The sequence below is a fragment of the Python bivittatus genome, unplaced genomic scaffold (assembly GCF_059951505.1).
Source record: "Python bivittatus isolate LINGU-HERP-01145 unplaced genomic scaffold, Pbiv_v1 ctg000330_np1212, whole genome shotgun sequence".
In the NCBI taxonomy this organism is placed as follows: Eukaryota; Metazoa; Chordata; class Lepidosauria; order Squamata; family Pythonidae; genus Python; species Python bivittatus.
Window position 1 is genome coordinate 55,957,801 of NW_028277058.1, and position 24,113 is coordinate 55,981,913.

Below are 24,113 nucleotides of genomic sequence, written 5' to 3' on the forward strand. Positions count from 1 at the left end.
CATCTCAGAACTGAGAGTGAAGAAGCCCTGAGGTTGCTCACTAGTTCCTGGAAGCTTTAAAAAAAACTCTCTTTGGAAATATTTAATCAGTTCTGAGCTGAAATTTGTTCTAGAATTTGAACAAAAACTAGGTGTAATTTTGAGCTAATGTAGTATAATGCAGTGAATATTATGGGTTCCTTAGAAGACTCAATTTAAAACCACTGTTCTCTTATTTCCAAATCTAACTGATCAACATTTGTCTGTTACTAAATAAAACTGTTCCTAAACTATCATACTTCAGAATTATAGATGGGGGATTGCATTTGAATTGTCCCATTGGGGTAGGGGAAGATTCCACAGATGGAAAATGGAGATGAGAGTGATGGCTACATTAAAACCTTACTCATTCTAAGACAAAGACAACCACCAGTATTCACAATCTGAAATTCTGCAATCGGGGAAGCACTTTTACTTTATAATAATGTGATTAGAGCAGTGGTTCACAGTCTTTTCTTTCAGGTGGACCCCTATATCTTTACGGAAAGCATTTTCAGACTACCCCATAAATCAGAGAGCTAGTGTGATATAGAACTTAAGGTATGAATTAGGCCTGAGGAGACCCAAGTTTTAGTCCACTGTCAGCCATGGACATTGCCTTTTGTTACTGTGAGGGAAAAAAAAAAAAACAAGGGGAGGAAGCATTACATACACTAACTTGAGCTCTGAATTAAAATTGAAATATAAATCTAATAATTAAATAAATGTGACGCCCCCTTTAACAGTGTCCATGGGATCTCAGAATTAAACATCTAATGCTACAATCTGAACTGTGGCTGAAATCTCACAAGATCCACAAATCTTGTGTGATATTGAGTGAAAATGCAAAAATCTCATGAGCTTCAGTAAGCTAATGAAACTATATCAATATATCAGATATACTGGCATAATATCATCAGCCACCAGCAGTAGATTTACAAACCCATGTTGGGAAAGATTAATTTAAAAAGTCTCCCTCAGTAAGATGAGAAATGTGAGGAGGACCAGTACTTTTATTGTGAGCAATACCATAAAGATATCTTAACAATGTTGTGTATTATTACTAGTACTGATTTCCCTATTTCTGTTCTTAGTGTGCAAAAATTGAATGAATTTCTCTTAAGTGATGAGATTGGAGATGACAGCTGGAGAAATGGAGAGAGTCCATTGGCATATGAATCGTGTAAGAAGCACACAGGACTTGTAAGGAATTCTTTTTCTTGTTCTTTTTTTTAAGCTTCAAAATATATTATGAATGATGGCCAGTTCACCACACTATTTTTTACAGGAAGTCTTCTTTGGAGACAATGGAGTGGTCTCTTTTTTTTCCAATAATTTTATTCAGATTTTTGAAAAGAACAATAAAAGACAATACAAGGTAAAAAGAAAAAGAACAGAAAGAAAAAATGCAAAAAATCCCCCTCCCCTTTTAAGAAAGCGACTTCTCACCCTCATCATGACAAATATAAACAATTTAACAATCTTTTCACCCCTCTTAATTAAGAAATATAAAACTCTTCATCCCATAACCCACCTCTTAGTAATAAATCAAATAAGTAACATCTTATCCAATTGTCAGCAAAAAGTCCAAACAGAGCTCTAAAATATTAACGTTAACAAATATAAAACTCAACTCTCCACGTCTTAACTCTTAACTATAAGCAAAGCCCCATTTAAAAGGCATAAAAAGGTCCCAGTATCCTAGTACAAACAATCCAAAGATTAACATAACTAAAAGAGACCATTTATCCTTTTTTTTAAAAAAAAAAAACTCCAATACACAACCGATTCCAAATGCCAACCATTCCAGAGATAACCACCCCAAATAATAACTTATCCCATTCAAATAAACATTCCGTATCTCAACTCTAAACTATTCACAAATATAAAGTAGTCCAGGATCCTAATACAAACAAACAAACAAACAAACAAACAAACAAACAAAAAAAGACTAAAATTTAACCTAACAAAAACAGCTAGTTTCTGCTTTTAAAAAAATCACTGAATAAGACACTTAAACAATTAGGATACAGAAAATAACTATAAAGTAAAAAATTTAAACACCAAATAAGCAAATCCAGTAAACCACGTTTTTCCAGTTAAAATATCAATAAATCCAAAAAGAACCACCCAGAATAACAACGTATTCCATTTTAACCCTGGTCAAATAAGCTGACTTTGTATTCCCTTTTTTTAATACAAAACAGTCTTTCTCTGTAATCCATTCCAGTAGTTGTTGATCCTTATTACAAATTTCTTCTATACTTTAAACAGTCTCTTTTTGTAAATCCAGCAAAAAAGAATTATTCCCATTACTCCCTGGGACTGTCTTTTTAATTTCCTCCTTAATTTTTAAAACTTCATACAGTTTTCTCTTTGCATCTGATGGCAGGTTCTTATCCAAAGTTTCATTCATATTGTTCTTAAGTGGAATTTGTTGTATATCTTGTTCTATAATATTGTGTTCTGAAGACAGACTGTTCCCAAAAAGACACAACGTAGGTGTCATAATTGATTCAAAGTCTCGATGCAGTCCTTGGTGGAGTTCCTCAAAGATATTTCTAAATGCTATGATAATTTATTTCCTAGCAACATGCATTTATTCCTTAAAAATAATTTCAAAGTCTTAATATTCAAAATTCAACATTCCAATGTGTTTTGAGCCCTTAATCTTTTTAAAACTTTCTGTAGCCAAAACCTTGTCTTGCTTTTAGCTGTTTATTTTAAATCTTTAAAAGTTATAAAAATAAATCTTCATTTTCTTATATTAAGGTTTGAAGGCACTCACTTACCAGGTATTTTCAGCCATGTCCCTTTGAAGGTGTCTAACGTCTTTGAAGCAGTTAATAAGCAATTGAGACAATGGAATGGTCTCACTTAAATGGATGAGGTTCTTTGTAGTAAAAAAAATACACTGGTGCATTTTAATAACTAACTACTGATTTTAATGTTGATAATTCAGAAGACAGGGCTGTCCCCAGATTGATTGATTGATTGATTGATTGATTGATTGATTGAGGTTTAGGTTTAGGCACTGCCTGCCTCCAATGGTTCTGGGAAGCTCACAATGTCAAACAAGATAAAAAGCTACAATACAATATAAATGAATAGCACACTGGGCAATGATTGCTCTACGGTGATATATATCAGACATCATTGAATTGTGTCTATTGTTTATGGGGTTGGGTTGCTAGCCTAACTCCCAATCTTCCTCCTTTTTCATCTGGGCTTAGACCAGCAGTGATGGAAATGGACTACTAAGTGTCTTGAATTAAATGGATGTAGGGAACATGAAACAAGATCTGATCCATTCCAGGAAAGAAGATGGGTGAAGGAAGATATCTAATGTCTTTTCTATGTCTTGTGACATCAGTGGGAGTGCAAAGCCACCTTTCTGTGAAATCCTGTTTTGTATAGAATCCAGGAAAGCCAGCTTCAGTTATGGAGCTACAGCATCCCTTTAGTTAAATAATCAAGTTAACTGAAACATCCCTGATTGGTATGGTAGGAGTGAAGATGTGTGACTATTCCTAGGAGAAATGTATTAAAAAATTGAATCTTGGGGTTCTTCAATAATCAGATGGAGATAAAATTCCCTCTCCTTTCTTCTCTTTTTTTTCCGTGTCTGAAGCATCCCAAAGCCATAAATCGGAAACAGCCCTTGAGATACCAGCTGGACAGCTATGATCAACCACAAAGGACACCAACTCATCATCTAAACATAGATGACTGTGCTATCAAGGTGCCTTGTATTTTAAAGTAGAGCAATTAATCCAATATTTTGGGGCTCATCCACTGCTAAGTGAATTGCTGACAATCCAGACAAGATGGACCTTCTGTGGTTCATCTGCATCCTGTTCTGAAAGGAGGTGTATTTGCTTTAGATACTAGTTTCTCAGCTTGGGGATATTTAAGATCTTTGTCTGTCTTTACTTAAGATGAATCTCTGGTATGAAAGGCTTTCACCAAGATGGGTTGTTTTTCATTTATTACTTATATTCGCCTTCATTGAAAGGGACTGTTTTATACTTAAAATGGTATTCTAAATATTGGAAAGTTTTGGATACTAAAAAGGAAGAATTAAAGGAAGAATTAAAATGGTTTGTAAGAGATACAGATGTGCTTGCCTATTAACTTCAGCATAATTATTACACACAACTGTTTGCAGTTCTAATGTATGATATTATGCATTGCAGGTAACCAATGGATACTTTTCATGGGGAAGTGGGTTAGCCACATTATCCAATATTGATATCAGAATCCCAACAGGTAAACTAATCTTGCATGTTCAACACCATTTTGTTCAGCACATTTTCCAATGCCTTTAGATGGTTTGCACCATGTAAAAGGAACATGTATAGATTGACAATAGAAACATTTTCTTAAGTTAAAAACTATAGTCATGTGTTCATTTTCTCAGAATAAGTCTGACTGAACTTTCTAAGACTTCAGAATAGACAATCATAGGTTTCTTGTTTAAAATCTCTTACACTGAAATAAATGGGATGTGTATAATCTGTCTGATCATGTCAATTTTTAACCCAACAATTCTTTCAATGAGAAATTTATATCCGTTCTTTTTATCTAAACCTTTTAATGCAAAAGGTATAACAGCACAAATAAAACCATAATCAAAACAGAAGCTTAGAAAGTGAATGGCACCTATTACTGATATGCAGGGGTATATATACATATATGCAAGCAATTAACTTAATACTGTAAGGAAAGAATGTATTAAAGGATTAAATTTTAATGTATTAATTTGTAGGCCAGATGACAATGATCGTAGGACAGGTTGGCTGTGGCAAATCTTCTCTCCTTCTTGCTATTCTTGGTGAGATGCAAACCTTGGAAGGAAAAGTTCATTGGAACCGGTATGTTTTCAGATTGTTTGACTAGACCCTGCATTTTCTGGAGGGAGAGGATTGAATCTTGATAGAGGAGTTATTTTTAATCTAGCAAATCATGAACAGCTCAAGCAACGAATGAAATAAAGGATGATTTTTGCAATCAGTTAATCAATCATGGGACTTGATTAACATAATCTATTTTAATTGTGAAATTTAGAGCTGGAAGAAGGATCAATCCATAGTCTGTCTCCTAAGGGTGCTTTTATGGTACAGTTACATCAGCCTAAATTGTTATGGGGATTTAGACGTCATGATCTTATGCTCATAACTTTCCAGTGTTAGCACTTTTTTCCATCGACAGATCCATTAAAAAGAAATACAGGCTACTTGAATTAAACTTTTTGATTGATCATAGTAGCTACCTCTGTTGGGAAGATCCCAAGAACACTGGTTTTCATTTTTAGGAGTAGTCTGCATAGGCTCCTGCATTAAAAGGAGTGACTGCATACACTGCACTCTGACCACAAATGTGCACATCCAACTTGAGAAAGGCCAGAAGAAATGGGCTTGATAATGCCTTGTGAAGACCTTCTCCTGCATGGCTATAGTGGCAGAATAGTTGTGCAGGGTGGGTGCCATGTCTCCCTGCTCCATGTCTTTTAGTAACTAGGCAGAAAGATTCCAAAACATGGATTCTCGATGGCAATTATAAATGGATAGCAACATTATTAGTAGGCAGATGGTGATCTCCAGCTAAAATCCTGCCTGTGTAGCTTCAGACAGTTTCTTGAGAGCCAGTGTTAAGAGAAAAGGGGAACTGCATTGAGAAAATATCTCAGGTATGTACCATGCAGGAGGTGGTCATAGCTAATCTTCATGGTACCATTTTCATCACTATGATTCTTGTTTAAGATTCACAGGCTTGTATATGTCTAACAGCCTTCCCAATGTGAGCATCCTCTAGATGTGTAGACCAACTTCCAGGTCTTGGCTGAGAATTCTGGGAGCTGAAATCCATATGTCTGGAAGGTGCCAAGGTTGAGGAAGAAAGATGACAAATATTAAATGGCTGAACCCAAAATGTTCCCCCACCTTCAGTGATTGTGTAGAAAAAAAACAATCAGCTACAGGAGCCCAATCTTCTTTTAGCATATGGTTACTGTAGTAAAATATGAATTGAGAGGTAGAATTAGAGATTCCAAAACCTGAATTTGTACAGTAATTTAATCCTTCCCTCAAAATCTGTTTCAAAGTATTTTCTGTTTTGTCATAATCTCAACTTTATTTTTGGGATCACGAGGGCTAGAAACTTTTTGTTTGTTTTTTGTTTGCAAATGAAGACTGAAACTTTGAGGAGTCCTGCAAAAGAAGAAGAGATCATATGAAATGGCCATACGGTTGTACACCAGAGGCTTGACCTATCCCAGTATAATTCTTTTAACTGGTGCAAACAAATGTGGTCATCTTTTGCTGATAATTTCAGGCCGCCTGACAGAAAGGTGTTTTCAGAAGTCCACAGGTATTACTCAATTCAACTCTGGTGGTTTCAGTTCCCTGACACAATAATCAAGATTCTAATTCCTTCCACCATTCCCTTGCTACGTAACTCTGCATGCTTGAATTTGTCCAGTCATCATACTGTATAAAGGAAAGGGAGAGACACAGACTCAACAACTTCAAAGAGTTGGATGCTGATTTGCTAGTAATCCGGGACCAGATTTTGCAATCTGTGCTTTTTATACAGTATATATTCAACTTCTGATCACTCTGCCAAAAAGTAACTTCTGTTTATTCGTAGAGATAGTTCCAAGTTAAAGATATATTAAGAGCAGTGAGCATTTCCAGAAGGTAGGCTATATATATCCATGCTACCTTCAGGTTTTCAATAGTACATTAACTGTAAGTTCTCCAAAAGCTGGGCACAGGAAGTGATTTGCCTATGGAAAGAGTCTGAATTGCAGAAACTTACAAGTGTGCTTTGCTGAGGCTTCTACACTATCCCTGTAATATCAAGGCTGAGATTGTTGATATCAGGAGTACTCCATGCTTTTGCGGTTCTCCTGCACTTCTTATCAAAGTTCTTAGCAAGAGAATATCTCCATACATTTGAATGGAGCAAGGGATTCTATGTCTGCTTCGTTGCTCCTACATTGGCCAGGACTTGTCAGATTTACAAAACCCCTAAAATGTAGTATGTGCAGAAGTATCTCTTCCATCTTGATAAAACTCCATTCTCCTCATTTATCTTCTGTCAAAAGCCCTGAATTTGAGCCTGAAGAATTTAGTCACACAACCCCTGAATACTAAAAAACTTGACTTTTTGGATTAGCGGGACTCTGTTCACTAGGATTACATTCATACATATTCCAACTTCATTTTTTTGTTTCTTTGCTTGCTTCAGCTTCTTCCTCTATTCTAAAATTTTATCTCACATCCCTGGAATTCAAGAAGAATGTCTGTATCTATGCAGCACAGAATCTAAATGAACTCTGATGCTTTTCCCCTCTTTTGTGTGTCTCCATAGACTAGGTGTGAGTTGCAGTGATGCATTAATGTTATACATTTCAACCATATCTAAAACATTACTTTCATCTGCATGTGTATGCACTATACAGTTTCTTTAAGGAATATAGGACCTGGAAAATAGGAATCCTGTGGCATTAGGGAATCCTTTCTTTGCATTATGTTTATTTTCCAAGAGATGTTCAAAATATTGATATTAAGTAGAGTATTGAAATAAGCATTTCCAATGGGGTTCGTCACAACCCTAAATTTCCAACTGGAATACCACTATCCATAATGTTGATTTAAAAAATGAACTAACGATTAGAATTGTGGGCTCAATATCGTAATGTCTCAGAATAAGTTCGTTTCATGCAATTGTGGTGAGGAGGCTCAATCCTCTCTGACACCATTCTCGAAAGAATACTGGCAGGCAATGTATGATCAATATATTAATTTCTCATTATTAGTGAGGGCAGAAATGGCAACTTTTTGGATACTCAAGACCACAAAAAGGGTCCAGGAAGAGATAGCAAGAGATCCCTCAAGGGGAGAGGTGTAGAATGTTTGGCTTTTTAAAAAAAAACTTTTGGGGAAGAAGATTTTTATAGCAGTATGAAGTCAACTGGAGATGCACCAAATCTATTTTATTTTCTGTGAAAATTGATGGAAAACAAGGATTTGCATTACAGATTGCCCTCTTTACTAGGGGCTGGTGGTGGCCACAAAGTGGGGAGTTTGCAAGGTCTAGTAGCATGGTATTCAATCGTCTGTACCAATGTACTTGTCTTCTTATGCTTTACTATTAGGATTTTGCTTAATTTTTGAACATCCCTCCTTCCATATTTGAAACTTCATCAGCTAGATGGTGTTATCTCTTTCTCAACTACTACTAAAATATTGTTTACCGTAACTTACAGCATAAATGAAACTGAGTCTTCTTTTGAAGCAAACCGGAGGTATTATTCTTCAATCTGCTCCTTGAAACCCTACCTTTTTTACCCCTCAATCAATATCTTGTTTCCTTCCTTCAAATATAATAACTTCCTAGACTATATTAATCCAAGACATCTTCAGCACAGTGGTTCCCAGTCTTTGGGACTAATGGCTTGAGCCATATATAGTCCTCGTAATTTCTAACACGTGCAGCGCAGTATGTAAGAAGACACTTGACAGATGAACAAACTGCCTGGTAACTTTCTTCACATGTGTGAATTTGCAAATATTGTAATGTCACTTTATGGTAATATTAACATCCATTTCCTGAAATGTCTTCCTCTTTCTTTTGGGTGGAAGAAGGTTGGCAATCCAGCGTTCACATGAAGCATTCACACTGTGTAAAAAAATTCAGAGCTTGGTCTGAAGGCAGGAAATATATCAAAGTTTCTGAAGCAAAGCAAATATGGCTGTAGGCCAGCCTTTTCCTATGTGCTTTCTTGGAGGAATGGGAATGAGGGAGGAGAATAAAATAAAAAACTATTAGCAGAGCTGAAATGAATCTATACTATGCCCTGCAGTTCTGAAGTTTTGGATTCTTTTCCTAAATTGTAATGCCTAAAATTTGAGCTTCAGCCTCCATACTTGGATAAGAAACCAACATTTTGATAGTCCCAATTTGGATGTCTCAGTGATATAAACTGAAATGCCAACACCCAGCTTCCCTGGTAGATGCAGAGTCAGGGCAAATATTCATGGTTCTTTCAAACTGAATGACTTGGGTACAGAAACATGGACTCAAGGAACATAATGTTTCATTTCAGCTCATGTATCAAATCAGGTAGCTGCTGGGAACCACTGTGTGATCAGATATCCTGATAACATAAAGGAAATTAACAGTTTAAGCCTTCAAAACTCTTTAAATATGGGCCTTTGTGGGGCTACACAAATTGCTTCTAACCCATATTTCATATTTCACAGCACCCATATCTCTTTTTACCTATCTCTGGATACATGCCAATAAAAGTTGCAGAGTAATTTGACCATAGCTTTAAAAAGATGAATGTTCATTAGACCTGAACTGAATATCCACAAGTATATTTTTGTAAAATCCTCATCATTGTCTCCCATTCTCACTGCATATATTTGGTATAAGAACTTTCAAACACAAGACTTGAATTTGCATTTAAATGCAGTTTTTTACACAAGATGCCTTAGACTAGTTCACATGTTTTGAAAATACTGATTTTGTCAGGGTTCAGATGTAAGAAGGCAGAAGCTCTCAGCTGTCAATTACTAACTGGTATTGCCTACGACCTATTAAAATGATGGAAAAAATGTTAAATACATGAACGTTAACAGTCAATTACGACAAGTGTTAATTACTGTCAAATGTGTTCAAAACCACTGCATACTCTTCATTTATTGCCATATTCAGAATTCTAGGGTCTTTGAAAGCTTAGCAGGATTTCATTAGAGAAAAGATCAATAATAGTGGACAAGCTTCACTAAAAGACAGTTTACTTGCCCTGTTAATCTTTCTCTGCAATATTGAGTTACACAAAGAATGTATTATTGAGTTACACAAAGAATATGGCATGATCAGCAAGTTTAACACAGAAATTTTGTTGAAGCCAAAAAGATCTATGTCCAGTCAGTACTTGAATGGGAGAATATTTGTGAAAGTACAAGGGAGGGCCATCAGAATAACCAGGGGGCTTGAACATTTTCTGTATAAAAAAGGCTAGAACATTTGGAACTCTTTAGCTAGGAAAAAAGGTGACTGACACGGGATATAATGAAGCGTATAAGAACATTCATGGTATGGAGACAGGGAGGACTTTATTTTCCATTACTGAGAACATTTGGATGAGGAGTCATCCAGTGAAGCAGTTAGGAGATTTAGGGCAGACAAAAGAAAGCACTTCTTCACACAGGCATAGTGATGGCCACTAACTTGGATGGCTTTACAAGGGATTGGAAAATTTATGGAGAGTAGACCTCTGAGGGCTATCAGGCTTACAGAGTCAGACTACCTCTGACTTGGGGGCTGTAGCTTCCAAATAACTGTAGCAAAGGAACAACACTGGGAGGAAGGAATATTTCTACCTCTTGCAGTGAACACCCAGAGGCATTTGGTTGGTATTGTGAGAAACAAGATCCTGCACTAAGATGAGTCTTTACCTGATCCAGCACAAATGGCCCTTTCCAACTCTATGTAACATATTTCTCTCTCCCCTTTTGTCTCCAGTCTGTTGGCACTCAGCCACATGCAGGAATGATATTGGAAGGAACGATAAATAGGGTTCATATTGTGGCTCAGCGTGAACTAAACATGCCTGTTAAACAAGGATCCCTTAATGGCACTTTGATACAGAGGTGTTCCTGATGGTAGAAAGATGGGAAGCTACTCAGCTGTATCACTGCATGTCAGCTGTTCATTAACACTATCAAATATAAACTCTCAGATTTCAGACATACAGTATATCAGGAAGGGAATATTCATCAAACCTGCAGTTGTCCAGAGAAAGTTGGCAAAGAATTTTGAGCAAATTCATTTCTGCTCTCATGGCAACACCCCTATAATTTCTCCAAGAATTAGAGTTATACTAGAAACGCTGACTAATGCTGCAATATGTTGAAAGAAGGATATTGCTGGCCTGCATTTCAGGTCCAATGTTAGCATTCTAGCAAAACACCTACAGTTGAGTAGAGTTCCCAGAATCTCCACTGGAAGCCTCCACTTCCAGTAGCCTTGTGTATATGCTCAGCTACTCAGTTTGACCCAAATCGGTCCAACTGAACAATGAAAGCTATGCACGGGGTACTTAACGTGGATAAGACCCATTGATTGGGCCTATCCACTGGACTATGCATCGATGTTGTCAGATTCTCCAATTCTCAGCTTCTCCACAGACTCCACCCAAAGAATGACACTGGACCAAGTATGCTTAGGAGGATGTGACCCTGTTTCCTCTTTGCATGCCAACTCCCCTGACTTGGAGATAAATGAGAATTCCCCAGATATGACACCTTTTCAGCATGGAATTTGTCATGGAAAAAGGAAAGCTAAAGTAGAGACTGGGTGCTCCTCTAACCTAACTCTTCTTTTCCCTTCAATCTATTTTCCTTTGATGTGCTTTTTTGTCCCTTTCCCATTGCAATGCACCCTTGCTAAAATCTGTATGAAGCCGCTCCCTGTCTGCTGCCTCTAATGCATATGAATTCACAATTTCCATCAGGAATCGGTATTCAGTAGCTTATGCAGCTCAGAAACCCTGGCTCTTGAATGCGACTGTGGAAGAAAACATTACCTTTGGAAGTCCTTTTAATAAACAGAGGTAAAGATTTTATATCTTTCTCTTTCTAACAACCAAACTTGCCAGAATTGCTGCTCTTTTCCTACATTCAGCTGGAAGATAATTACGGGTGGGGGGAGAGATGGGGAAGAAAACCCGTAATATTTCATCAAAGAGATTTTTATCATGAAAACAAATTACAAGGTAGACCTCACTTAATGGCTGCCCTGTTTAGTGACTGTTATGACGGCCCTGAAAAAGTAACTTTACAACTGGTCCTCGCATTTACAACCATTGTGGCATCCCCGCAGTCATGTGAGTGACATTTGGGTGCTTCGTAACCAGCAGGCATTTATGACCATTGCACTGTCCTGCAGTCATGTGATCACCATTTGTGACCTTCACAGCCAGCTTCTGACAAGCAGAGTCATTGGAGAAGCCAGCAATAAAATTGCAAGTCGTGATCATGTGATGTCTCACTTAATAACTGTGTCACTTAGTGACAGAATTACTGGTCCCAATTGTGATTGTTAAGCGAGAGCTACCTGTACCTTTTTGTAATTGTTTAAAAGCAGGGGCTCAGCATGACAACAAATTAGTGTTTGATACCTGACATCACCCAGCTAATATTGGCTGATCTTGAAAACAAAGCAAGGTTGGTGCAGGTTGGTTAGAATTTGGATGGCTGGACCTCATGGGGATTCCAGGGCTGCTGGTTAGGCTGGAAAGTTGAAAGTTGAAATAACATCCCAGAAAAAAGATAACAGGTAGTCCTTGCTTAACAACCATTCGTTCAGTGACTGTTTGAAGTTATGACAGCGCTGAACAAATGGTACTTATGGCTGGTCCTTGGAGTTATAGCCATTGCAGCTCTCCCACAATCACATGATCAAAATTCAGGCTCTTGGCAGCCTGCTCGCATTTACGACCGCAGCCTGTGCTTCAACTCCCCCCACCCGCCTATCTCTTCCCCATCTCTGCCCTTTTGGCTGCCCTGCACTCTGCTGCTGCCACTTACCCCTGCCACCCCCTGCTGCCCCCAGCTGACCTTCACCACCTTCTTCCTCCTGCTGCTGACAAGGCATGCCTGGGGGCTGGGTGCACCTCATCAGCAGTAGGAGGAAGAAGACAGTGAAGATCAGCGGGGGGGGTGGCAGGGCAGGAGAAGTGTGAGGTCCTTGCCTAACGACTGCAACAGGGGCTATCAGAACTGCTGTCATTAAGTGGTGTGGTCACGTGAAGTTGTTCACCCAACAACCTCTTCCCTTAGCGATGGAAATTCCAGTCCATTTAGGGTCGTTAAGTGAGGACTACCTGTAGTGGCAACCGTTTCCATATTGAAGCCGTGAAAACTGCAGGGAGGAAATCACCAGGAATGAAACTTGAATGGAGTGCCTTCGTTCATTTTTTTCATCTTTACAAGGATGGGCGCAGTGCATCAGAAAATGACTAATATCTGTACAAGCAAGTAAGCGAGAAGAGACTCTTTTAACTGCCACCCTTCCCTGTAAATTTTCTCTGAGCTACATTCCCCATCACCTCCTGAAATATGAAGTGGTGAGGCAATGTGTTTGCAGAGACAACCTCTAGCTGTTTGCAGGCCTTGTCAAATGGTCTTGTAAGCTGTCAGCCTCTGCTCCCCCCCGCCCCCCACCGCACACTCTGATCCTAGAAAGGGTTTTCCAAATAAGGATATGATGAAGTGGAGGATGGGAAAACATTTGTATGGTGTCTGGGAGGAAAATAGTAGGAGTAGGTTAATAAAGACAGCACAATGCTATTGACTCAGCATTTAGAACAACAGATCCTAATCAGAGGCACAATTCCAGATTAGAATTATCAATCATAATATGTGAAGTGAGGCTGAATTTAAAGCTTACGACATCAGTTTGAGTCAAGGCAAAAGACTGACTGAGAAAGAGGGGGAAGCCACACATTTAAAAATAAAGAATAGTTAGAGTACTTCTGAATGAATACTATCAACACAGGAAATGGTGTTCAATTCCCAAACTGTCCTTTTGCACAAAAATCATTTTTGCCTCGTCCCACCCCACCCCCCCACCCCCCATTTCTTTTATTCCAATTGTCTAACTTCAAGGGGATAAAAATCAGAAGGAATGTTACTGTTGTTTAACATTTGGGAATCACAAATCCTATTCCACAAGTTGCCCCGAGCTTTACTCTCATGTCCTGAACTTCAGTGGTGGTTTACACAACAAGCTCTAATTGCTGAATTCATCCATGTTGTTGGTTCACATATACATGAAACCATAAACTAAACACACAGCCTTGATTTACGGAGATCACTAAGCCACACACATACAAAAAAAGATCAGAGTTTAAACAAACCAAGCTTAGCATGTTAAGCAAATGAAAATAGGTCTTTCTCTGACTTATTTATTTAACAAATGTCTATAGCCACCCATCTCACAAAACGTGACTCTGGGCAGTGTATAAGCAACAATTAATATAACAATCTTAAAACACTGAAACATGAATAGAAATAAAACATTAAAAAAAAAACAAGATTGTGGGAAATAATGATCACCTAACATTGTATAACTACCTCACAGGCTCCCCATGAGATCCCCAAGGTTGCTGGAAAACCCACATTTTTAGGGCTTTCAGGATGGCTAGCAGGCATGGGGCTAACCTCCCCTGGGGAGGGGGGGGAATGATGTTCCAGAGAGTGGGAGTCACAGCAGAAAAGTCACAACTCCTGGGTCCCACCAGATGAAATTCCTTAGCAGACAGGACCTGCAGCACACGATTCCTCCTGGACCTGATAAGATGGGTAGATGTAATCGGGAAGAGGCAATCCCTCAAATAACCCAGCCCCATGCCATGTAGGGCTTTAAAGGTCAAAAACAGCACCTTGAATTGTACCCAGAAGCAGACTGGAAGCCAATGCAGCTCACAGAGCATTTAAAAGAATTTTTATTTATTTTATTTATATATCAAATTTGTCACCACCCATCTCGTTAAAGAACGACTCTGTATCTCTAGTCCAAACAAACTCTTAAAAAGTTCAGCACCCTAGTTTCTATTTAGCATGTATGCTTCCACTATGTAGTAAACATGTAGGTATTTGGGAGCCTTTTGGTTGAAGAGAGTTCCATGTTCCTGAATAATATATGATGGATTGTTGATGCCCATTGTTATTCCATGGACTGACTTGCAACAACTAAGCAACTGAGAAAATAAATCCAACAAGCTTTGGGGTTCCACTGAACCAAGGAAGGCAGGATAGGAGCCGAGGGAGAAGACAGAATGGGAGAATCGCTCATGTTCCTGCACATCCCCTTCACTCTGCCAGAAAATGTAGACGTAAATTTGGTTGCTGTGTCTGCAAGCCACTGCCAGAAAAAATAAAACTAACATAAGCTCTTTTAACTGTATTATAGATTTGCTGCTCCTACAACCTCTGTAGAAACTGACTTTCACCTCTAATCTATCTGGGTTCCAGATTTGATTTGCTAGCAATTAAAACCTTTCAGTCTTCTCTGGATCTCATACTTTGTTTTTAATATTTCTTCAACAGGTACAAAGCAGTCACTGATGCCTGTTCTCTACAACCTGATATTGATCTGTTACCATTTGGAGATCAGACAGAAATTGGAGAAAGGGTAAACTAAGAAGGAAGATGTCATTGTTATTATTTGGACGCTCCTTTGTGTGTCCCCCTGGTCCTCAAGCCACATGTGGATCTCAGGCTGATTTTATGTGGTCCCTCTGCAAGAGATCAGTTCAGACCTAGAGTCCAACTGGATGGAGGCAGTATAGATATGAAGTTAAAAATTAAATCAAATTAAAATTTCCCCTTCCTTGCAGATTGATGCTTAAGAAGGAAAGAAGCAGGAGCCAAAACAGATTATCATTCTCATCTTCATTATCGTCATCTTACCTTCCTCTAGAGCTCAAACACTCAGCTTTCCAGTTTTATCCCGCAGCAACAGTCCTGTGAGATAGGCTGAGTTGAGAAAGAGAACTTGGCCAAAAGTCAGCCAGGAAGTTTTCATGGCTGGGGATGGATCTGAACCTTGGTCTTCCTATTTCAGCCCTATCAAGGTGGCTCTGAACCAATAATATCTTAGGAAACACAGCCCTTGCATAAAATTAGATTATACCCTCCCTGTGTTAATGCTACTTTCCCCGGAGGGTCACCTTTCCTATTGAAGCCACTTCAGTGCCACAAATATTTTCCTGTCCAGCTTGGGGTGTCCATTTTAAAATTAAGTAGCTTGTTTTGCCTGCATCTTTCCCTCCCATCCGTGCCTGCTGCTCCATGTGCCCCCACTCCTGAGTTGGTTTGGCATCCCCATTGCATGACTTTGAGTGCCAATGGCAACTTCACAAGGCAAGTATGAAGTACGTCATGGTTCCTGGCAAACCCACTCCATTACCCGTACGCTTTGCCAAAAGGTGGTATTTATAGCTCACAACATTTTGGGAAGCCTCATCCCTGCTTATATACCAAGATCTTCTTTCTCCTCTCTTAGACTGACCACACTTTAGGGTTGGTAACCAACAGCTGTGAGATTGAATAACACAATGTCATATAAAGTTGGAAGATGTTTAGTTTTAGGGTGGTTTTTAAATAGCTGGCATTTTTCAAGGGCTTGTCAGTACAGATGCTGCAATGTTTAGGCAGTCGACTGAAAATTATGGTCTGTTTTATCCATTAGGGAATTAACTTAAGTGGAGGTCAACGGCAACGCATCTGTGTCGCTCGAGCTCTCTACCAAAACACCAACATCGTCTTCCTGGTAAGTGAAAAGTACTTCAAACGAGGCCAAAGCACTTTCAAAGCAGACCAAACGAGAACCTTGGAAGCATTTGGAGAACAATTGGAAGACGAGTATGAATATTGTTGTACCCTCAGTTGCTGCCATACATGGCTGTTACATTATTTTTTCCACCCCCAGATCATAATAACAGATTTTGATGGCAATGGAAATATTCAGCAAAGTGTGTGTGTGTGTGTGTGTGTGTTTATACAGTACCCTGAAAATGGGAAAATAACTTCTTTCCTTTCAGATCTCCCAAACTTGGGAAGTGGGTGAAAATTTTGGCTGTCATGTCCCTGTATCCCCAAAAATCTTTATGCGTTACATCAGCATATCCCTCATCTGAAAAAATGTTGCCCAACCTGACTTAAAGTTTGAGATAGCTATGATTTTAAAGAACTGGTGATTGTGAAAAATTCATTAATAAAAAAAAAAAAGAAATGTAATATGTTAACTGAATTAATTTATGGACAAAGGCCAAAAGAAAAAAAGCTCTCTTTAAAAATAGAATAGAAAAGATAGAAAATTCAGATACAAGATATATCAATTTTCAGATGGAGGAAATTCAGTGCCCCTGACTGGCATAAGAATCAACCTTTTCTAACAGCAAATGTAATCATGCAGAACTTTGCTATATTTGTGGACATTTCAGTAGAGAAGTCAGCAAGTAAAAAACAATATACAGTATTTCATTTCAGACCAACCTACATAGTGAGTAAGGAGGGGTTATGAGCTCTGCAAGTCAAATGCAATAGAGAGAGTAGCAAAGTAAAACATGGCTTATTGATTCAATTGCAGAGTGAGAGCAGGTGCAGAAACATTCTGCATAAGGAATATTATTATATCTCCCCTCACTTGGCATTGAGGGGAAGGTATTGAATATTATTAATGCGAATGCTGTTTTTTGTGTAGCAGAAGTAATTCTATAGAGATCATTAGAGAATGCGAAAGGACTACAAGAGAGGTCCTGGAGACAATAAGGTGGACTGTAATATCTCCTTTGTAATGTTTTTTATTAATCCCCTATATGGAATTCCAGGATGACCCATTTTCTGCCTTGGATATTCACCTCAGTGATCACTTAATGCAAGAAGGTATCCTGAAGTTCCTAAAGGATGACAAAAGGACACTTGTCTTAGTGACTCATAAACTACAGTATCTGCCACATGCTGACTGGGTAAGATGGATGGATGGATGGATGGATGGATGGATGGATGGATGGATGGATGGATGGATGGATGGATGGAGTCCATCTTATTGATTGTATTAATAAGAGCATTGATCACTTGGATGCATACAAGGTCCTGGTGAAGATTGATATTCCCTACTTAGTTGTTTATTTTTGGGATGTAGTATCTAGAGTGAAACTCTCAAATGTGTGTGTATGTGTATCTCTATCTCTGTCTGTCTCTGTCTCTGATTTCTCATGCATACCAAAATAAGTAATGACAGAGCTTTAAAATCCAAATTCACCTTCTCATCTTTCAAAGACATCTAAGGTTGTGGTTATCTTCACATCTTTGTACAGCTAATCAAGCATGACTCAACATGCTCCTTTGTTTTGTCCTTAGCTCCATATTACTGGATGCTTCCAATTTCTCAGGGTTTGATTCATTCTACTGTCTGGCTACTTTTTAAAGTTTTATGCCTGAAATTGCACCATTGGTCATAGGTGAGGATTAGTAAAGGGAATCCACATAGTCACATTCATGAGAAGATCTCAGAAAATTAGTTTGGTTAGACTGTTGTGCCAAAAGCAGCAGCCTTGTGGCACTTGAAAGCCTAACAAATGTACTTTGACCTACCATGACCTTTGGTGGACTGCCGTTTGATGAAATGGACTATAGTCCACACACACACACAAGATAAAGTTTCCTTTGAGTTGAGTTCAACTCCTGATGACTTCATAGACACATTCATAACAGTTTTCTGACAACAGTATGAAAATGGTTTGCCATGCCTTCTTCTAGCCTGTCTTTTCAACTTCCTAGTCTAGCCTACAGCCCTGGAATTTCCTGGCGAGCTCCCATCCAAGCACTAACGGGCCCAGCCCTGCTTAGCATTCAAGCCCAAGCAGGCTCCATCAGGTAGTCTCCTGCCACCTAGTTCACAAAAGGATTTGGGGTGGGGAGGCACAAGTCTCTTTGTTGCTCAACAAAAGGAATTTCTTCATCAAGGAAGAGTGAGAATTCAGAGAAGGGATGCTTGGCTGTGGCTGGAAATATGTTTCTGGAAGCATGGCTATAGTCCATTGAAAAAAGCCCCTCTTGTTTGATCTTAGACATACTGTAAGCCCTCTGCAAACAATATAGGTCAATGTAGTTAAGGTGATGGATTCGGATTGGGGAGACCCAGGTTCAAGTCCACTATTAGGCATGGGAGCTCACTGGTTGATTTTGAGCTAATCAAACCTATCCAATGAATTGCTGCAATGGGAAAAATTTGAGGAAAGATTGCTATATATGTTACCTTGACTTGGAAGGGTATGAATTTGATAAATATCTCAACTGGTTTACTTTTCCATTAGTTTAGATAAGGATTGTAGTTTAGATAAGGATTGATGGTTTGCAGTCAGGACTATAGGAGCTGCAGTAAAAAGCCTCTCTTCACTGAGGATTCCGTTGTTGCAAACAATTTCTTAAGTGAGTGAGGTGTTATTTTGCCCATAGCAATTTTTTTCAAAACTGGAGCACCATGTCCATAGCAATGAAGACAAGGGTAAAGGATTCAGAGTAGAGTTTTTCAAATAATACTTGTACCTTCTGCATGCAACGCCTGTATGCAGCCCTTTGGGTTTCAAATAAAATGCAAAAACTAAAGGGGGGGGCAATGTTTTGTTTCAACTATTGGCTACAAATAGATTCTCACAGATGTGGTGTGTTAGGAGGAGACATGGATGAATGAAGTGTAAGTTTGATGCTCAGAATTCATCTGTCAGGGAGAAGTTTCATAGTTAGAAAGAAGCTCTTTTGTCTCTGTCTGACAACTGGAAGAGAAGGCAACTAGTTAAAAAGATACCCCTGGTAGAAAAGTGATGTTAATCCATGCCATGTCATCTCAGGTTTATTATCCGATAATAATAAAGTATGCTGATTTAGCACACTAAGTCCCAAACAGAACACATGTAATCCATGCATAGACTCTATTAATCTCCCAGTACTGTAGTCTGGAATCATGGGGCAATTGTGAGGTCAACAAGGTCAGGACTGGTAGCTGAATCCAGACACATTGCACTACAGTATTTATAATTTGACCCACAGATAGACTGCCAAATATCCAGATAGGCAGATATTTGTGGAATAGCTTCATGTTTTTTTTTTCTTCTTAGATCATTGCCATGAAAGATGGCACTGTTCTTAGAGAAGGGACACTGAAGGACATTCAAACTAAAGATGTTGAGCTGTATGAACACTGGAAAACTCTCATGAATCGTCAAGACCAGGAACTGGAAAAGGTAAATACGAACAGCAGGAAAACCAAGCCCTGGTTTGATCCATATATGGTGATATTTCTACCCAAATCTTCTTTGCTGAAAGTCTGTTGCTTTTATCTCTGATGACTTATTTGAAGGATTGTGGTACTGACACTAAAAAGCAAGCAAGCAAATTCAGGTCTCCAAGGTATTCAGTCAATCGAAATACATGCTAGCACTACAGTCAGATGTTTCAACTAAAAACCATGCAGTTCATCTTCACCTGGTGCTGACCAATTCTTGATTTTCCTTGCCCTTTTTTCCACCATTTCTGCTGTTATTACAAGTTATTTCATTTCAGCTTCTTCTTTATTCTTATCCACCTCCTTTATCCAAGCTGCATTCTTGTTGTATTTCTTTCGGTTGTCCCATAGCTACACCCAGAACTGCACTGTTTGTTCTTTGTCAGGTGTTGACTGGTTCATTGCAGTCTCTCCATTGATGGATTGATAGAAACATTTCTGATTTGACTGAAACTGGAGATTCTGCCTATAGTGCACAATTTGAGCTCCATATCTGTTGATCTTTTTGGCTATGGCTGTTATTTGCTGCTTTATTATTTCCAGTGCTTCCTTGATCTTCTTTGTTTCTGGGTGATATTTCTTGATCAAGTATTTTTTGGGTCTTCTTGTTCTTCAGCTTCTTTTCTTTCATCTGTTCTAGCTTGCTTGCATCTGATCTTAGCACGCTGATCTTATTTTCCAACCTGATCTTCCATTTTGGTGGTGCACTGTTTGGCTTTTTTTCTTGTTTGTTGATTTTGCATCCAAAGTATTCAGTTATAACTGCAGCCATGCTGTATATTAGTTGGTTTATTTCTTGCAGTGAGCTGATGCTTATTTTTGATATTACAATATTGGCATCTTTTAATACTTGTGCTAGCTGTTTTTTTGTAACAAGCTTCAGTGCAGGCAACCTTATTCTGTTGTTCTTGTCCTGTTCTAGATGCTTGGTTATTCTTTGTTTCAATTCCTCTTGTTTTTTAGTTAGAGGACTTTGTTCTTTCTGAGGAGAAGGTCAAGGAGAGGGTGCTTGGTTTGGGAATGAAAACGATTCAATAGCTATGTTGGCTTCCTCTACTGCCGACTCTCCCTGATTTGCCCCTACAGTTTGAGCTACTTCTGGCAAGGCTTCAATTTCTTTGCTCTGGGTAGACCTTTGCAGGTCTTCCAGTTCCATTTCTGTGAATACTTTACTTCGTATTATAAATCGATGTTTATCTGCTAACCTCTGTTCTGTTACTTCTGATTCTGGATGTTGTTCTTTCCAGAATTGGTGTATTCTCTTCAGATATCCTCTTCTCATTGGACTTGATTTGTAATAGCATTATTTCTCTGTTTTCAGTCTTTGTATATTTGCAACAGTAAACAACTTTTCTTCCAGTAGTTCTGCAGCTGCTGGCCCTGGTTGCTCAGCCAATAGTCCTGAGTCATGTAGCCCACTTGTCACCAGATATCCAGGAACTAGAATACCTAGTGTGGTCCTTGTTGACCTGGGCGATGACCGATAGTATGGGTTTCTGTAAATTACATCTCACCATATTGTTTATGGGAGAGACACTCTTTTCTGGCTCCTCTGATGAGACCTGTCCAGTATGGTTGAACCTTTGGCATAGGTGTCATCCTCCTCGGAGCGTGCAAGCCCCACAACCATGTCAAAGTGGTGCCTCACTGGGGGAAATGTGTATGTTGGAAGGCATACATGTTTAATAAATTATTATTGTTGTTGTTGATGTTTCAGGTTAAGTGTATAGTGGGAGCGTGGAACCAGGACTTGTGGGGAAAGCCAGTCAGTTTATTATTGGTGCCACCATGGCAGCTCGTCAAAGGAAATTTAGTTCTCATCATCATGGTTGTGTTTCAGAGTCCACTGCAGTGCTGTTGTAGCTATAGTATGGCAAACAGTTGAACAAACTATCACTTAATCTGAGGATCCTTCATTGCTGCAGAGTTGAAATGCTTTCCACCCACCCTTGAATCAAAAGAGTTCCATACTGGCATGAAATTTGCTGTCCCCGTTTTGCAGAGATTACCAGTCACCAGGCTTTCATGCAAGATAATGGTGGTGGGCTTTATACACTTGGAACAGTGCTGGAAGAAGAAGGAAAAGATACTGTGATACTAGGACAGCTAAGGACAATTTAAACCTATCTCACTCATGGGCTGAGGATGAAAAGAAGTAAATGTTGCTGGGACATAGCAGAAAATAAAATCTTACCAGAATGTGTTTGTAGTTTGATGCAAGTGAGGAAGGGCCTTAACCATCCTCTGGGGTGCCAGATCCAACACCTTCTTTAGAACTGCTTCTCCTTCCTATGTTCTTCTCCCAACCATGAGAAATTTGGTTACTTCTCCTTCTTTCCCCCTATCCCATGAGCCTCTGTTATCTACTTTATCCATTTTTCCTGTCCCACTTTTCTGTTTTGGTAGCTATGGCTGAGTTCAGACAGTTGAGTCCTGGCTGAATTTTTCTTTTTTTCCCCTTCTTTGTTTTGTGAGTGAACAAATAAACCAAGAAGCTTCAGTTAATCATATTTTACAGAAGCGATTACCATATTTCCTACTTTTGGTTTAATGGGAAAAATGGGGAATTACAGCTTCATGGCCTGCAGCTGCTGCTTCATGGAGAAAACAGCAGCAGCAGCAGCAAAAATCATTGATATACCATATTAATTCATTATTAATAGTGTGAGATCCAACACACTGCCACAATTTCACTAATTAAGGCTGGGCATTTGGCAGTCCAGGAATTCTTTGGCCATCTTCTCTGATGCCCATTGGGAAATCTCCATTCAGTTTCCTGTAATGTCCAGCCAAGAAGTCATTCACTCAGCAGTGGGAGGGGAACAAAAATGTTTTCCACCTTATTTTAGAGCAGGGAAATGGTATATTCATCAGCATCATTAAGCCTTTTTTCTCTGGCAGTAATTTTGATCAGAGAACAGATAAATCTGTTTGATTGATGGAATAATAATAATTATTATTTATTCCAAATAAAATATTTATTACTTATTTAGGACTACTTTTATATTGTAGTTTTAATTAATTTTATCTTCTCTGTAAACTACCCAGAGTCGCTTTTTAACGAGATGGGGCGTGTGTGACAAATTTGATAGATAAATTAATTAATTAATTAATTAATTAAATAAATAAATAAATAAATAAATAAATAAATAAATAAAATGCTGCCAGACTCATGGTGGCTTTCCACAAGGATTAAATGGTCGACAGTACAACATATATAGTCAGTAAAATATCCATGATAAGGTCTAAAACAGTAGACATCAACATGACATTAAAATGTCCATGGTAGCAAATTTAACAAATGCCAACTCATACCATCCTAACGCAAATACATTGTATTTCATATTACCATACCCACCTTACACAAAAGTACATAGTAAACTCTAATATTAAATATCCAAGTTATCAACAAGTCAACACTCAGCTTCTAAATTCCTCCTGAATAATTCCATTTTTAACAGAAAAACATAATCCCCTGGCTTCAGCTTCCCTTATCCCAGAAGTGCAGGATTCTCAAGAGTTTTTCCCACGATGAACATACTGGACAGGTTGGTTCTGGTTGGAGAAGGCAGTCCTGAAGAAATGCTGTTACCTGCTGCTCACAGCAGTGGGAAAGCACTATTTCTCCTACATCTGGAATTTTGGAGATAAGCATTCAAGGCTTCTTCTCCCAAGTGCTGCTTAGGATTGCTGGAGGGATAGAGGAAGAGAGAGGCCTCCCCCAGTAGGGTTGTGAAGTTTGCTGTAGAAAGGAAATAGGGGTTACATCTCACCATCAATTTTGAGGACATTTAAGAGGACGACAGAGGATTCCTTAGGGATAAACACAAGCCACTCCTCACATTGAAATGGTGGTCCTCACCTCATGTTCTAAAAAGTCTCTGCACCAAATGTTTATTATGCCCATATGCAGGATATGGAAGCTGATCAAACTACTCTAGAAAGGAAAACTCTGAGAAGAGCTATGTACCCAAGAGAATCAAAAGCACAACTGGAGGATGAAGATGAAGGTAATCCTGGTGTTATTTTCATTGATTTGTTTAAAAAAAAAAAGGCAATTATGCATGAATATACATTTCAGGTATAAACATGAAGCCATTTAAGTCTTACACATGTTTGCTAATGATGACTATTTTTAGTTAGTGGTATTTCTTCAATAGTCGGAAGGCTAACATTTGAAGATAAGTGGCCACCTGAAAGTGGGATGTAGGACTTCTCTCTTCTTG

At 38.7% G+C, this 24,113-nt stretch overlaps 1 protein-coding gene across 7 annotated transcripts in view; it reads left to right on the plus strand.

Annotated features, from left to right (window-relative positions):
* ABCC9 (ATP binding cassette subfamily C member 9) overlaps window positions 1-24,113 on the plus strand; it is an 84,772-nt gene that overhangs the window by 30,531 nt on the left and 30,128 nt on the right. For 5 of the 7 annotated variants that reach the window (XM_088141358.1, XM_088141355.1, XM_088141357.1 and 2 more), the window contains exons 14-25: window positions 1,113-1,221; window positions 3,650-3,760; window positions 4,215-4,287; window positions 4,787-4,892; window positions 6,352-6,387; window positions 8,291-8,329; window positions 11,549-11,647; window positions 15,147-15,231; window positions 16,291-16,371; window positions 17,432-17,569; window positions 19,721-19,846; window positions 23,801-23,897. In XM_088141358.1, the coding sequence (XP_087997484.1) occupies window positions 1,113-1,221; window positions 3,650-3,760; window positions 4,215-4,287; window positions 4,787-4,892; window positions 6,352-6,387; window positions 8,291-8,329; window positions 11,549-11,647; window positions 15,147-15,231; window positions 16,291-16,371; window positions 17,432-17,569; window positions 19,721-19,846; window positions 23,801-23,897 (1,100 nt within the window). The remainder of the gene's footprint in view (window positions 1-1,112; window positions 1,222-3,649; window positions 3,761-4,214; window positions 4,288-4,786; window positions 4,893-6,351; window positions 6,388-8,290; window positions 8,330-11,548; window positions 11,648-15,146; window positions 15,232-16,290; window positions 16,372-17,431; window positions 17,570-19,720; window positions 19,847-23,800; window positions 23,898-24,113) is intronic. The other 2 variants (XM_088141359.1, XM_015889690.3) reach the window with 1 other exon arrangement.